This window comes from Mustelus asterias, chromosome 25 (assembly GCF_964213995.1).
Source record: "Mustelus asterias chromosome 25, sMusAst1.hap1.1, whole genome shotgun sequence".
NCBI classification, from domain to species: domain Eukaryota; kingdom Metazoa; phylum Chordata; class Chondrichthyes; order Carcharhiniformes; family Triakidae; genus Mustelus; species Mustelus asterias.
This window is the reverse complement of record NC_135825.1, coordinates 35,917,076-35,933,960: the sequence shown is the minus strand read 5'-3', so window position 1 is coordinate 35,933,960 and position 16,885 is coordinate 35,917,076. Positions and strand designations below refer to the sequence as shown.

The following is a 16,885-nucleotide window of genomic DNA, read 5'->3' as shown; positions in this document are numbered from 1 at the left end:
AGGGGGGGGGGGGTGAGTGAGGCCAGACCATTCTCTTGGGGGGGGGGGGATGAGTGAGACCAGATTGTTGTCTGGAGGGGGGAGGGGGTGAGTGAGGCCAGATCATTGTCTGGTGGGGGTGGGGGAGGCCCGATCGCTCACTGGTGGGGGTGGAGGCAAATGGACCTCTGGTGGGGGGAGGGGGGGGCAAATGGATCTCTGGTGGGGGGGGGGCAGATGGATATCTGGTGGGGATGCGGGGGGGGCGCAGGAGGGCACGCTGCCACTCTGCGGGTGATCGGTGGGGGGAGAGGGGGGGCAGGGGTGGTGATCGGTCTGGGTAGCAGGGGTGGGGGGGGGGTGTGGGTGTTGTAGTGGGGAAATTAAAGAAATGGTTACCTGGCACACAAAATGGTTACCTTGGGAAGGGACATTAAACAGGCACTGGCTTTTAGCACAGACAAGTTACTTAAAGTTAAAACATGCAGGAACCAAAATGCTGCAGGAAGCTAGTCAGAGCTTGAGGCACTTTAAGATAAGGGCAGACCCAGAACAATAAGACTGATAATAAGATCAGCCACAGATGGGAACATAAATGCATAAATGCAACAAAACCAATCACTGAATGTATAGATTGAAACCAGTCATTGATAGAGGAAATGTATCCATTCTATGAACAATGCTATGTTAACTGCCCATGTCTGTACCTGTCTGATTGTAACAATGTGTTAACCATCAATCATGATCTGCCTATTCAACTTGTAACGATATGTTAAATGGCTAATGTCCGGACTACCTATTGTCTAAAAGGTATAAAAATGATCAAGTAGTGCAGAGTACCAATGCATTCTCCCCGAAGCTTCGTGTCCGAAATAAAACTGTATTATTGAACCTCCAAGTCTGACTCCGGTGGTAAATTTCCCACAACAGTGGATAAGGGGGACAGTGATGTGTGTGTGTACCATCGCTCCCGCTTGTCGCCCCGAGCTGCTTTCTCCACTTTCTGCGGCCCAGGAGCGATCTGACACGGGCGCGCTTTTTCAAATTTGTTTCTAACTGCGCATGCGCAGTTCAGAGCTCCGATCGTTTTGGGCATGCTAAGCCCTGCCCACAGCGCGAATGGGACTGGAGATTTTATTTTCAGGCTGAGTGTGTATGGGGGTGCCTGAAAGCAGATTTCCAAGTCGGATCTGAATTGCGCCCAGATTCAGCACTTAGAATGAAAATGGTAAAATCGGGCCCAGTTTTTCAAGTGTGGCCTTACCAATGTTTTGTACAACTTCAATAAGACATCAGGGATGGTGATCAAGACGTCCCAACTCCTATATTCAAAGTTCTGACCAATGAAACCCCGCATGATGAATGCTTTTTTCACCATCCTGTCCACCTGTGAACCCACTTTCAAGGAGCTATGAACCTGTATCCCTAGATCTCTTTGTTCTAAAGCTCTATCATTAACACCTTATCATTAACTAAGTCCTGCCCTGGTTCGATCTACCAAAATACATCACCTCACATTTATCTAAATTAAACTCCATCTGCCATTCATCAGCTCACTGGCCCAACTGATCAAGATTCCGTTGCAATCCTAGATAACCTTCTTCAGTGTCCACTATGCCACCAATCTTGGTGTCATTTGCAAACTTACTAACCATGCCTCCTATATTCTCATCCAGATAGTTAAATATAAATGACAAATAACAGTGGACCCAGCACTGATCCCTGAGGCACATCGCTGGTCACAGACCTCCAGTTTGAAAATCAAACCTCTATAACCACCCTCTGTCTTCTGTCATCAAGCCAATTCTGTATCCAATTGGCTACCTCACCCTGGATCCCGTGAGATTTAACCTTATGCAACAACCTACCATGCAGTACCTTGTCAAAGACCTTGCTAAAATCCATGTAAACAATGTCGACTGCACTGCCTTCATCTACCTTCTTAATTACCCTTTCAAAAAACTGAATCAAATTCGTGAGACATGATTTTCCACTCACAAAGCCATGCTGATTGTCTATAATCAGTCCTTGCCTCTCTAAATGCCTGTAGCTCCTGTCTCTCAGAATATCTTCGAACAACTTACCCACTACAGATGTTAGGCTCACGGGCCTGTAGTTCCCAAGCTTTTCCCTGCAGCCCTTCATAAACAAAGGCACAACATTTGCCACTTTCCAATCTTCAGGCACCTCACCTGTGGTTGTTGATGATTCAAACACCTCTTCTGGGGGACCCGCAATTTCCTCCTGAGCCTCCCACAATGTCCTGGGATACACTTCATCAGGTTCCTGTGATTTATCTACCTTGATGCGCTTTAAGACTTCCAGCACCACCTTCTCTGTAATATGTACACTCCTCAAGACATCACTATTTATTCCCCCAAGTTCCCTAACATCCATGCCTTTCTCAACAGTAAATATTGATGAGAAATGTTCATTTAGGATCTCACCAATCTCTTGTCGCTCCACACATTGATGACCTTGTTGATCTTAAGAGGCCCTATTCTCTCCCTAGTTACTCTTTTGTCTTTTATGTATTTGTAGAAGCTCTTTGGATTCTCCTTTGCCTTATCTGCCAAAGCAATTTCTTGTCCCCTTTTTGCCCTCTTCATTTCTCTCTTAATTCTACTCCAACACCCTCTATGTTCTTCAAGGGATCCACTTGATCCCAGCTGGCTCCTTCTTCTTGGTAAGGAGTCTAACAACACCAGGTTGTATTGATCTGTATTGGTGAGAACAAAACACCCAGCAACAGACAGTACTGTAGTGTCCTTTGCTTGGCATTTTCAAAATGCTGGCAGGGATGATCTCCTCGAAAATGCATTGTGCACTTTATTTGTTTTATAAAAGCAGGTTCCAGAGTAATAGCAAAAATTGGTTATGAAGTTGTTTTATCAGCGTTAATGATTTTTGGAGAGGTGGGAATAGACTGTCCTGGAGCTAGCGTTCATTATATTGAAAGCAACTTTCTGGCAATGTTTATTTCAGATCAACATTAACAACGCTATTTAACAATGAATAAACCAGAGAATTTGGGGCATTCTGATTAACAAAGAGAGTTGAATATAGTTTGGTACAAGATTATTTTATGGGAAAGGGATTTAAAAAAAAACTTTTGTGCTTAGGATGAAATAATGAACATTGAGTACATATATTTTAATAACCAGATAACGGGATAGTGCTTATAATATTTAACTACATATGGAAGAGTTTTACACGCATTGCTTTACTAAAATTTAGTGTGTTAACTTCAACCTTCTGTGGAAATTCTCTTGGTGTGAATTGTCACTGCTATTACTCCTATTTAAATACAGGAACGAAAGGGTATTAGGATAGTGCTTGTTTTGGCCCACACCCAGAGAAAGGTTAAAGTCCAACAGGTTTATTTGGTAGCAAACGCCACTAGCTTTTGGAGCGCTGCTCCTTCGTCAGATGGAGTGGAAAACTGCAAACTGCCGGCTGCAAGTGGAGAGGATCTCCAAGAAGATCGCGCATATTGACACAGACATCAGATTTCCACTCCATCTGACGAAGGAGCAGCGCTCCGAAAGCTAGTGGCGTTTGCTATCAAATATACCTGTTGGACTTTAACCTGGTGTTGTTAGACTCCTTACTGTGTTTACCCCAGTCCAACGCCGGCATCTCCACATCCTTCTTCTTGACCAGGGCCTTAATATCCTGAGTCATCCAGGGTTCCCTACTTCTGCGAGCCTTGCCTTTCATTCTAAAAAGAATGTGCTTACCCTGAACCCTGTTTAACACACTTTTGAAAGCCTCTCACTTACCAGCCATCCTTTGCCTGCCAACGGTCTCCCCCAGTAAACTTTTGGAAGTTCCTGTCTAATACCATCAAAATTAGCCTTGCCCCAATTTAGAATTTTAACTTTTGGGCCAGACTTAACATTCTTTAGAACTATCTTAAAACTAATGGAATTATGGTCACTGGTCCCAAAGTGACCCCTCACTACACTTCTGTCACCTGTCCTTCCTTATTTCCTAAGAGGAGGTCACGTTTTGCCCCCTCTCAAGTTGGGCCATCCACATACTGAATGAGAAATTCCTCCTGAATACGCTCAACAAATTTCTTCCCATCCAACCCTCTAATACTATGGCTGTCCCAGTCAATGTTGGGAAAGTTAAAGTCCCCTACTATTACCACCCTATTTTTCCTGCAGCTATCTGTAATCTCCTTACATATTTGCTCCTCAATTTCCCATTGACTATTTGGGGGCCTATAGTGTAATCCTATCAAAGTGATCTCCCCCCTTCTTATTTTTCAGTTCTACCCATGTAGACTCAGTCAGTGAACCCTCAGAAAAATCCCCTCTCAGTACTGCCGTGATGTTCTTCCTAATCAAAAATGCAACTCTCCCTCCTCTCTTGTTCTATCCTTCCTATAGCATCTGTATCCTGGAACGTTGAGCTGCCAGCCCTGTCGCTTCCTTAGCCATGTTTCAGTAATAGCAATAATATCCCAGTCCCATGTACCCATCCATGCCCTGAGTTCATCTGCCTTGCCCGTCAGACCCCATGCATTGAAATAAATGCAGTTTAATCTGGACTTCCCTTGCTTTCTGCCCTGCTCTTGCCTGACCTGTCTAATACTAGGATTACTGACTGCCTTTACAATTTAATGTGCTTTCTTTAACTTCTGTACTGTCCTCAACATTCTCTTCTATCTCCCAACTGCTTCAGCTCCCTGCCAAACTCGTTGATGAACTAGTGCCAGAAGCCTATGAACTGAAGTTTAGAAATTTGAGGAAGTAACCAGATCAGATGTGTATAGAATTTGAAAGTATCAAACCCAGTAATTTTGATTGGTGGATAAGAACATTGAAAATAGGTCAAATGTATGATGCTCTTAGGGAAACGGTTATTTTGGAGGAATTTTAAAATTCATATCCTGAGGTAGTGAGAACTCATGTGGAAAGGCAAAGGATTAAAACTGTGGGGGTGATTTTACCATTTTGATTCTAAGTGCTGAATCTGGGCGCAATTCAGATCCGACTTGGAAACCTGTTCTCAGGCACCCCCATACGCACTTAGCCTGAAAAAAAAATCGCGAGTCTGAATCGTGCTATGGGCGGGGCTTATCACGCCCGAAACACTGCTGCTCAGATCAGAGCCTTCACCTGCGCAGTGAAAAAAAAAATTGAAATACGCTTCCCTGTCACATTGCTCCAGGGCCGCAAAAACCGGATAAAGCGGCCCGGGAGCGATGGCCCCCACGGATATCGCCCCACCCCCACAACATAACTGTCCCCCTTATCCACCCCCCCCCGCTACCCAGACTGATTGTGACCCCCTGTCCCCCTTCCCACCGATTGCCCGCAGAGTGGCAGCAGACCCCCCCTGCCCCTGCCCCCACCAACCAGAGAGCGATCTGACCCTCCTCCTCCCCTTCCCCCCCCCACCAGAGAACTAAGGGGCCTTCTCCTTGCCCCCTGTCACACCCACCAGAGAATGATTTGGCCTCCCTCCCACCCCCCACCAGAGAATGATCGGGCCTCCCAACTCCCTGCCCCCCCCCTCCCCTCCCCCCCCCCCCCCCCCCCCCACCAGAGAACCATCTGGCCCTCCTCTTCACCACTCCCCCTGCCACCAGAGAACCATCTGGCCTCCGTCCCCCCCCCCTCAAACAATGATCAGGTCGCCCTCCTCTCTGCCCCCCCCCCCACTAGAGAGCAATCTGGGCTCTCTCCTCCGCCCCCCCCCCCCCCTCCCTCACCACCAGAGATACATCTGACCTGCCTCCTTCTCCTCCCTCCCCCACAACAGAGAATGACCGGGCCTCCCTCCTACCCCCCTCCACCAGAGATACATCTGACTTGCTTCCTCCTCCCTCCCCCCCCCCACATCAGAGAATGATCTAGCCTGCTTGCCCCCCCCCCCTCCCTCCACCACCATCACCAATCTGAGTTAGAGAGCCATTGGAATCTATGAACTTACCTCTTCAGAAGCTGGAGTGCCTGAAACAGACCTTTGCCGAGCATGTCTGTTTTGCACTGAATCTGGATGGGCGAACACGATGGTAAAGGGGGAAATGCAGGTAAGATTTAGCATCCAGCTCGTTAAGTCAATTTAAATGCATTCAAATACATTTAATTTGACGTCGCACCATTTATCGGGCCTTGCTAAAGTGAGAATCTGCGCAGACGGGTGTGCGGATCACGCTATTTGCCTCATGCTCAACTTTGCCAAGTTTTCACGCCCGGAAATGTGCGCAACCCAATGGTAAAATCGGGCCCTGTGAGACTGGCAGGAGAAATGGTCGATGACTGTGAATGATCTCGTAAATCAATGTATGGATTTTGACGTCAATTTCAATCAGTGAGGGATAGAAACTGGGGAAAAGAGAAATCCACAGATGGTCAAGACAAAGGAGGTCTGATTAGAGATAGTAAAGATATTTTGCCTCAGGTTAAAAAGGAAATGCATGGGAGTGAAAGAGAGATAAGAAACGTTAGATGTTTTTATTGTCATAAATTTAGACACAAAAGTCGCAGTGTTGTTGGCTTAAGAAAAGTACTGGGAAGACAGACGTGGTAAAACAGAATAAGCCTGATGAGTTGGTTAAATTGGCAAAGGAAACCAAAGTTGAAGCTGAAGAGGTGTAAAAGAATGTACAGCTGTTCAGAGGACTTGACTGTCAAAGAAAATGATCTGAAAGGTCTTGCCTCTGGAGACTGTACCTCTCTGCAGGGGTTATTCAGGAGCTGAGCTGAAAGCAGTGTTAAGATTTCCAGTTTAGGTTATCAAGGACCATTATCTATTTCAGTGAAATAGCCACTGCATGAATCTTTTTGCAGCCTTGTGTGTCACATTTGTTAGGCAGCAGTTAGCCATCACAGAAAGCAGCTCGCAAGTGTTTGAATCATAGAATCCCTACAGTGCAGAAGGAGGCCATTTGGCCCATCGAGTTTGCACCAACCACAATCCTACCCAAGTCCTATCCCCGTAACCCCATTTACCCTGCTAGTCCCCATGACATTAAGGTGCAATTCATCATGGCCAATCTACCTAACTACTGTAGTACAGGTTGGTGATGTCGGTGGGATGGGAAAATTTGGAAAACATTAAAATTCAACCGCATTCCAAATGTTCTCTTCCCACATGTGACAATGCCCACTAGTGTTAGGGCTGGAAAATCCTACCCAATCGTTAAGGTCGATTATGTTTCATCTGAAATGGAAAACTATAGATGTATAATAAGGGCAGCATGGTGGCACAGTGGTTAGCACTGCTGCCTCACAGAGCCAGGGACCTGGGTTCAATTCCAGCCCTGGGTGACTGTCTATGTGGAGTTTGCATGTTCTCCCTGTGCCTGTGTGGGTTTCCTCTGGGTGCTTCGGTTTCCTCTCACATTCAAAAGATGTGCCGGTTAGGTTGACTGGCCATGCTAAATTGCCCATTAGTGTCAGAGGGATTAGTGGGGTAAATATGTGATGTTCCAGGGATGGGGCCTGGGTAGGATTGTTGTTGGTGCAGGCTTGATGGCCCAATGGCCTCCTTCTGCACTGTAGGGATTCTATGATTCTATGGTTTTAAGCCAGTGGAAGAGGCAGGAAGGACAGAAGACAAGGTCAATAATAAGGTGGATGGCAGGAAGAAAGGTTTCATGGCAAAAAAGCAAAAGAGATTGGTAATGGATATAGCGAAGGAGCAAAGAATCTGATCAGATGAGATGCGAATGCCGACATGTCTGAATGCAGCATGAAGGCATTAAGTAAAAAAATAATCAAAACCAACCAGCTAAAACAAAATAGAGGCAGATGTGATGATCTGAAATTGTCAAACTCATTGTTGAGTCCAGCAGGCTGTGGAGTGCCATGTCAAAAAATGTCTCTCAAGATTGCAGTGAGATTCTTTGGAAGACTGTAGCAAACCATGAACAGAGAGATCAAAAAACAAAAAGGGGGAGCAAGGTGGAGAATGAAAATGACAAGTGGCATGAAGCTCAATGTCATGCTTGCGGACTGATTGAGGATGGTCTGCAAAGTGATCAAGCAGTCTCTGTTTGGTCCCTCCAATGTCAAGGAGACCAGATCGTGAGCAGAGTATGCAGTATGTTGATTTGAAAAAGATAAACGGAAATCACTGTTAGACTTGGAAAGAGTGCTTGAACCTTGGATGGCAAGAGAGGAGGCAATAGGACAGGTGTTCCATCACCTGCACATGAAAAGAAGAGTACCTTCGGAAAGGGCGGGGACATGAGGAGTGACTGAGGGTGCTGTGTGGAGAATGGTCCCTTCAGAATAATTATTGAATTAATTGCAAAGATAAACATTCCCAGTGCATTGTGGGATCTCTGTTCAATTTTGGCTCTGCTTATCCTCTCTGTTGTTTTTAGTACAAATTCTAATTGCTTGCGCAGCTGTCATGTCACATGTCATGTATCGAGGCTGTCTGCATGCTCAGGTAGACATAAAAGAGCCGTCGACAGTATTTTGAAGAGGAACAGGGATGTTATCACCAGTGTATTGGCCAATATTTATCCCTCAATCAACATCACAAATAAACAGATTAGCTGCTCATTATCACATTGTTGTTTGTGGAAGTTTGCTGTGTGCAAATTTACTGCTGTGTTTCTCACAGTGCAACAACAGCTACACTTTTTCATTGTCTGTAAATTTTTTTTGGTTATTCAGTAGTCATGAAAAGTTCTATATAAATACAAGTCTGCCTTTTTTTTTCACCATTCGTGTTTCAGAATCTAATATTATTTCACTGACTACTTAATAATATTCTTAAAATGCTTACCGCTTTTTCAACATCTTCCGAAAATCCATTGGGTCTGTATTTATTTCTGCAGAGATTAGAATATGATAGCCATAATGTGTTTAATTGTGGGGCTTTAAATTATTAGGTATGACATATATCTATAATGGAGGTCTTATGGCGCGGTGGATAAAATTTAAAGTTTACTTATTAATGTCACAAGTAGATTTACATTAACACTGCAATGAAGTTATTGTGAAAATCCCCTAGTCGCCACACTCCGGCACCTGTTCAGGTACACTGAGGGAGAATTTAACATGGCCAATGCACTGAACCAGCACGTCTTTCGGACTGTGGGAGGAAACCGGAGCACCCGGAAGAACCCACGCAGACACGGGGAGAATGTGCAGGCTCTGCACAGCCAGTGACCCAAGCTGGGAATTAAACCCAAGTCCCTGGTGCTGTGAGGCAGCAGTGCTAACCACTGTACCACCTCTTGTCATTCCTGCCTCTGAGCCAGAAGCTCCAGGTTCAAGTCCCACTCCCAGGACTTGATGGCCAAGGAAGGTGCATTCATAATGCAGCCAAACAGCTTGAGTTTCAACCTGCAAATCCTTCCAACACATCAATGGCTAGCAGTAAAAAGCAGCAGAGACTCCTCTACAGCCATGTTTGATGTGGAGTGGCGGCCCTGATGCTATAAGCCTCTGGCAACAGACTAGCAACCTATTCCGAATTACTAGCTATGGAAACAGACTAAAGCCTGTCTTATTGCACCACTAGGTGCAGGAAAAGAATTGGGATGGATTATATGTCCATACATACAAGGCTAATTTTTCCAGCTTTGTTTAATCTATATTTGTTACCTCAGCATTACTTTCTTTGCCCAGTAAGAAAATATAGTTCTGCCCCCAGATTATTCTATCACTGGTCTCCCCATCAAAGCCAACATGTACTATTGAAGGACCCACATGAAAATTCCTTCCTCTGTTAAATGTGGTTTAGATTTTTTCCTTTTTAAGTAGATAGAAATGCTCACCTTGTTCTTCTCCAGGTCTTTTAAGTTTCTTCTTGTATCCAACTAATTAAGAAAATATCAGTGGCACACAAAGAAAAGAGGAATACATTAGTTGAAATTCAGAAATGTTAAGGCAAAGGAAACAAAAGTAGTTTTGTATTTTGCAATCATGCATTCATGAACAATATAAAATTATCAGTATAGACAGATAAAGCGGCAGGTCTAAATGTGGGGAATTACAAAGATTCATTACTGGGAGGTTTCTTTCATTGTAACATTTATTGGAATATTCATTTTAAATAATAAGCTACTTTCCAATTCCCAATGTCATCAGACAAAGAGAGCTTTACTTTTGTGAAAATGTTATTTTGGAGCAAGGCAGCAATCCAGTCTTATATTAATTCTGACAATCATGTTGAAAACAGGGATATCTTCTCCAAACAGAGGACCTGCCATGACCAGCAAAATAAGGTAACTTCAAAATAAGGTAGCTACACAAATCTCCATGTATAAAACCATTGTGGACCCAGAGCCTAAAATGAAGGCCCAAGTGGACAAAATCAGGATACTATTTTAACTACTGCTAGTGCCACCAATACTCACATTGCTTGATACTTTAATTTACGTACATTTTATTGCTTCAAATAAATTAAGAGCCTTATTGAGGTTTCTACAAATACAAAGTAAGAGTTTTCATTGGGGATATGTTTTTTTTCATCCTACTTAGTGACCATAAGAACATAAGAACATAAGAAATAGGAGCAGGAGTAGGCCATCTAGCCCCTCGAGCCTGCCCCGCCATTCAATAAGATCATGGCTGATCTGACGTGGATCAGTACCACTTACCCGCCTGATCCCCATAACCCTTAATTCCCTTACCGATCAGGAATCCATCCATCCGCGCTTTAAACATATTCAGCGAGGTAGCCTCCACCACCTCAGTGGGCAGAGAATTCCAGAGATTCACCACCCTCTGGGAGAAGAAGTTCCTTCTCAACTCTGTCTTAAACCGACCCCCCTTTATTTTGAGGCTGTGTCCTCTAGTTTTAACTTCCTTACTAAGTGGAAAGAATCTCTCCGCCTCCACCCTATCCAGCCCCCGCATTATCTTATAAGTCTCCATAAGATCCCCCCTCATCCTTCTAAACTCCAACGAGTACAAACCCAATCTCCTCAGCCTCTCCTCATAATCCAAACCCCTCATCTCCGGTATCAACCTGGTGAACCTTCTCTGCACTCCCTCCAATGCCAATATATCCTTCCTCATATAAGGGGACCAATACTGCACACAGTATTCCAGCTGCGGCCTCACCAATGCCTTAAGCTTGAAATTATATCTGTTCAAGATATAAGAGGACTGAGTCCAACAAAAGTCCAAATTAATCATGAACAAGGTTTCATCCCTTAGCTGGTATAATTGACTTAAATCAAGCTGGAAATTTCAAGCAGTTGCTGGAATATTTTACATTTCAGGAACACATCTGTGAAGTTATGCAGGAAACAGGATTGAAACTGACTTCCAAACAGATCAAGGTTCTAGGTTCTGGTAAGGTTAACCATAACAAACTTCCAACTTTGCCTTCCATGAGTTATTGAATTAATTACATAATTGGAAATATTTATCCTATATACTGCCAACCCTGATACACTTATATATGCTTGATATTGATTTCCTTAATATAATAACTTCAGGAGTCAGCTGTAAAGAAACAGTCATTTATTGCACAAAACAAAGTAAAGCAAAACCACAAGCCTGTGGTGAACACAAAGCAGTTCCAAACGGGACAATTACAATAATGGACCCACTCAGGTGCCTGCTTTTCCAGAGCTCGGTACATGAGCTCCACCTGGTAAGCAATTACCAATCACCAGGGAACTCATAATTTACAAGACCTACAGGGAGTGATTTCCCCATGCAAATCCTGGGGGGTTATCACACTTAATATTTTGTTTATATGCATTTTCGGGATGTCCATTACTAATCAATAGTTACAACTGAATGGATTGATAGGCCATTCTCAGAGGGCAGTTTAGAGTCAACCAAATTGGTCTGGGTTTGGAGCCACAAATAGACAAGATCAAGCAAGGACCACATGTTTCTTTGCATGAAGGACATTCATAAACCATTTAGGTTCACCAGTTGGATTATATTTCTCATTGTATACCATTTTTCTCTCTTCGGTAACTTTTCATGTTATGGCATTTCTATTGATTGTAATAAGGCAGTAAATATATTAAACAGGACACAGCTTAAAGTATTTGTGTATTTCAAATATTCAATTGAAATGGCAACTTTTAAACTTGTAGAGGTATTGTACTAAATTCTTACCTTCTATGATATTGAGATTTACTACACATCTGGCCTCTCCATATTTATTCGACACAGTGCACGTAAAGGGACCAGCATCCTCTGCAGTCAGTTGGTTAATCTTAAATAATAATAAACATAGATTAATACATTTCTCTCTCAAAAACTCAAATCTATTCCATGCACCATGTTCCCCATCCAAATGGTCTTAGTGTAAACTTAGAATAGAGGTTCTCAAACCAGTATTTTGTAATGACTTCAATCAGGCCATTGAGGTTGGCCTATTGGAGTATGAACTCCCTGATTAAGGATCCTTCCGTGCCCACTGGGCACCGCAGAGATTGGGGTGTATTATTGACCCCTTTAATCACAGTTCAATTTGATGTTTTAAGTTTCCTTTCAGCTTTGTCTTTTGTTTCGGGTGGTTCCCCTCCTTTTAGGGAGCTGCCCTTTTTGACTTGTCCTTAAGTTAGTTTGATTTTGTTTATTTGGTTCAACACACCATGCCTGATGAGTCCTAATTGATGGACCAATCAGGAAGCCTCATGCTTCCTATTTAAAGCAGGTATGTCGGTCTCTCTGCCTGCAACAAAAGATGTCCTTGATTAAGGATCATCAGCTGTTTCTGTAGTGTAGTGGTTGTCACACTTGCCTCACATGCGCAAGGGCCCCGGTACATTAAAAGATGTCCCTGATTAAGGATCCCATCAAAAGATGTCCCTGTTTAAGGATCCACCAAAAGATGTCCATGATTAAGGATCCAATTAATGGGTCAATCAGGGAGTCTTTGCCTTGTACTTAACTAGGAGTGTCAGTTCCACTGACACCCCGGAGATAGACAGCTAACTACTGGCACTCTGTGTACTACTGTTAGAGTTTATAAATAAAGGGATTTTGGTGAAGGGACTTCTGCCTCCGAAGACTGATTACAGTTTATAACTAATGAAGTAGTGGTTGGGAGTTTGGTGCAGATGGAAAAATGAAGTTATATATTTCAAAGTTTCAAAGCTATATATTGGGCCATAACCTCTTCAGAGTGGCAATTAACATTGGATTGTCACTTCATACCCAGTTCCTACAATTCTTAAGTGACTGACTTGCCTGATCTTCCTGACTCAGGCTGGGTGAGATGCAGGCAGTGCAACATTTCCCTGCATCCAGCATCAGAGTCCAAAAGAAGCAGAGTGAGAGAGGTCATGCCCTCTTCCTTGTAGACAAGGGGCTTGGGTCAGACATGGGGAAGGGCAGTTAGACATCAGGAGGGAATCGGGCATTAGGAGTATCCGGAGTGGGTTTGGACATCAGGTAGTTGACAGACATTGGGGGTGGGGGAGTGGGGGCGGAGGGGTTTTAAGTCAGGGTCAGATGTCAGGGAGGGTGTATGGGTCAGACATCGGGGGTGGGTGGGAAATTGGACATGGGGGGGTGGGTGTTGAGGGTTGGGACAGGTTAAGGGGATATGCAGCCAGGTCAGGGGGTTATGTCAGTTTTGGGGAGGGGAGGGTGGGGGTCAGGTGAGGTTGAGTCTTTGGAGGTGGGGGTTGGGTGTATGAGAGTCATGGGGAGGCAGTGCCCAGATAGGTTGGGTCAGGTGGTGGTGGTGGTGGTGGGTTGCGGGGTGGGGTGGGGGGGGGGGCGCGGGGGGTAAGTATTGATGTCTCCATGTGGGGACCAGTCAGTGTCTTTAAAATAATTAATCTGAAGCTCGAACTGCTTTTATTTCCTCTACCTCATTAAGAGTCATCATTAGCATAACACTGGCAGAACCATTGGAAATCACTTTGTCGGATGGTTCCCAGTGTAGCACAATTGTCCAAGGGAAGTGAGCACTTCTGGACAATTGCTGGGTAAACCCTTACCTGGGATCTTGCCACGTAACAAGGGACTTTGTGAATGAGGTTAATTTTCTTCTGATTGGGAAGTTTCACAGTAAGAAGTTTAACAACAACAGGTTAAAGTCCAACAGGTTTATTTGGTAGCAAAAGCCACACAAGCTTTCGGAGCCTCAAGCCCCTTCCTCAGGTGAGTGGGAATTCTGTTCACAAACAGGGTATATAAAGGCACAAACTCAATTTACATGAATATGAATTTACATGTTCTCCACATCTTGGGAAGTTTCAGACAGGTTAGAGTGACCTCACCTTCTGACATGCAATTATCTTTGATAATGAAGCAGTTCAACTTTGGCAGATACCTGTTCAATATAGTTTGGGCTGCATTTGGTGCGTTAACTGGTTCTGAGTTATAATTGGTGGGGAGAGGTGTGGAATTTGCAGCTATTATTGGGCGGAATTTTGCACTCTGTGCACAGAATGCTGGTTCTCCAGTTGCACAGCTGAGATTTCTCTCTAGATTCTCTGGCACTCTGTGCACAGAAAATCTAAGGGTGTGGTTTTCATCGTTAAGCTGGCAGGGTGGGAGCTATGATGTGGAGATGCCGGTCTTGGACTGGGGTAAACACAGTAAGAAGTCTCACAACACCAGGTTAAAGTCCAACAGGTTTATTTGGTAGCACAAGCCACTAGTTTTCGGAGCGCTGCCCCTTCATCAGGAGCTGGGCAGTGCCTGGCATGGGTCCCCTGGAGAGTCCGATCCAATCTGCACTGAAGAAATATTCCACCCTCCACATCCAACCACATGGAAACGGGAACCGCCCCCCCCCCCCCCCCCACCCCCGGAACACAAGCATGTGGGCAACCTCCCATACATGGAACTCCAGGGGACCCATCCCAGGTACTGCCCTTGACAGGGTCATGTTGGTACTATCAGGGTGCTGGGGCTGTACCAAGGCACTACCCGGGCATATCCTCTCTTTCCTTATGGACCGAAAATACAGACTGAGATTGAATAAACGTCACCATCCAATGAACTGTGTTTGTGAATTTGAATTAATTTCCATAGCTGATAATGTTACTAATCGGGACACTCAGTGGCTACATATGGAGCTCTAATAGAAATCTATGTTGGATGTCTGATGTGAGGGAATATTGTTCGTCATCAGCATTTTAGACTGATTGATTTTCTGCTCAAGGACTCTTCAGGAAGGGTCACACCAGGAAAACTAATTGAATTTTTTTTTTGTTTATATATCCAATTCAATCCAATCAAAGTCCAATTCCGATCTCAGCAAATGAGACATTCCCGATCCAAGCTGACAAGACAGGTCTCTCACTTCCTGTCTTGGGCTTGATCTACATGATCCAAGCTGATTGGAGTAGGCATTGCACCTCCTCCAAGGCTTGATCTCATTTGCATCTTAGCCAAAAGGCCGAGATGCTACTTTAAAAAATTGCTTCAAATGAAGTCGCAATGTAACCTTATGACTCCAACCAAGTATAGCATGTCGATACTACACTTGATCTTAGCCAAAAGGCCGAGAAGCGATACATGATATTATACATAGCCAGATGGGTGTACAGTCCTTACCTGCAGAACATGTTCATTCATAACCATGTCAAAGTAGATCTTATGCTTGTTACTATTTCTGAGTTCTTCTTTTTTAAAGTTCCAGACTACTGTAGGCTCTGGATTTCCTCGAGTAGCGACTTTAAAATGAGCAGTTTTACCTTTTAAAGAATTATTAAACAAAAATGTTAATGAATTCATTTCCAAACCAGAAAAAAAATGCAAGTGTCACTACAGTTCGTAAATAATGAATTCATCAGCCCCTTCATGCCAGGGAGGACATTTGTAAATACATACAAAAATAAACAGGCTTGGTAGTTTACAGATGGCTTTGTCTTTGTTTCCCCTTCTGAATGATAGGGGAACTAATCGAGTGTTAGGGTTCTTTTATTCTTTCGTGGAATGCGGATATCTTTGGTAAGGCCAACACCTTTGTTCATCTCTAATTGCCCTTGAGAAGGACACAATAAATCAGAGATTGCAGTGAGGGCAGCATGGTGGCACAATGGTTAGCACCGCTGCCTCACAGCGTCAGGAACCCGGGTTCGATTCCTGGCTTGGGTCACTGTCTGTGCGGGGTCTGCATGTTCTCCCCATGTAAGCATGGGTTTCCTCCGTGTGCTCCGGTTTCTATCCACAGTCCGAAAGATGTGTTGGTTAGGTGCATTGGCCATGCTAAATTCTCCTTCAGCGTACCCGAACAGGCGCCGAAGTGTAGCGACTCGGGGATTTTCACAGTAACTTCATTGCAGTGTTAATGTAAGCTTATTTGTGATTAATAAATAAACTTTATTCAATGCATTGGGCAGGAGTTCCCATTGTTATGATGCCCAGTTACACTATTGTTTAGCCACGCTTTGGAGAGTAAAGATATTCTTTTGTTGGAGCCATGAGGTCAACTAATGGAAATGTCGCGTGAGACTGCTCAATCGTTGCTTTTCTGCTGCCATTGTGTTATTAAAAATATAGGGCAAAATATTGTCACTAGTAAAGAACTCCCAATATCAGGTTGCAAACCAGGTTTGGTGAGCAGTAGAAAATGAAAGCGAGTTTGGTTAGAGTCACTCAATTAGTAACCAAGGCCGGAATTCTCCCATCCCGCTCGCCACTGGAATTTTAACAGGGGAGTTGTAGAGAATATGAAACTCCATTGACGGTCGAGCAGGAATTTCTGGCTTTTAGACCAATGAGGTCGGAGAATTCCACCCCAACAATGTGGAAGCTGGAAAAATGTGTAAGCCTCTGGAGCATACCATTTAATTGACTTCTTAACAGGCTCATTTGCCTGTTCACCACCAATTAGTGTGCTGTCTATTTGGCAGCCTAGCCACCTCCAGGAAACTTCAAAGGCTGCAAGAGATTGTTGTGCTTCCAGACTGTGTGTTCCCTCCCTTCGCAGCCCACATGGTTCTCAGTCCTTTGACTACAGTGCGAGAAAATTCTGCCCATACATTCTTACA

The 16,885-nt window shown here is 44.2% G+C and overlaps 1 protein-coding gene and 1 non-coding gene across 2 annotated transcripts in view; both read right to left on the bottom strand.

The window, feature by feature from the left end:
- Positions 1-16,885, bottom strand: part of LOC144511893 (immunoglobulin-like and fibronectin type III domain-containing protein 1) — an 87,886-nt gene that overhangs the window by 53,935 nt on the left and 17,066 nt on the right. The window contains exons 4-7 of the mRNA XM_078242324.1: positions 15,447-15,586; positions 12,042-12,141; positions 9,734-9,775; positions 8,737-8,782 (exon numbers count right to left, since the gene is read on the bottom strand). Coding sequence (XP_078098450.1) covers positions 8,737-8,782; positions 9,734-9,775; positions 12,042-12,141; positions 15,447-15,586 — 328 coding nt within the window. The remainder of the gene's footprint in view (positions 1-8,736; positions 8,783-9,733; positions 9,776-12,041; positions 12,142-15,446; positions 15,587-16,885) is intronic.
- On the bottom strand, positions 15,207-15,405 carry LOC144479312 (U2 spliceosomal RNA). The gene has a single exon (XR_013495504.1). It is a non-coding gene; the product is annotated as a U2 spliceosomal RNA (small nuclear RNA).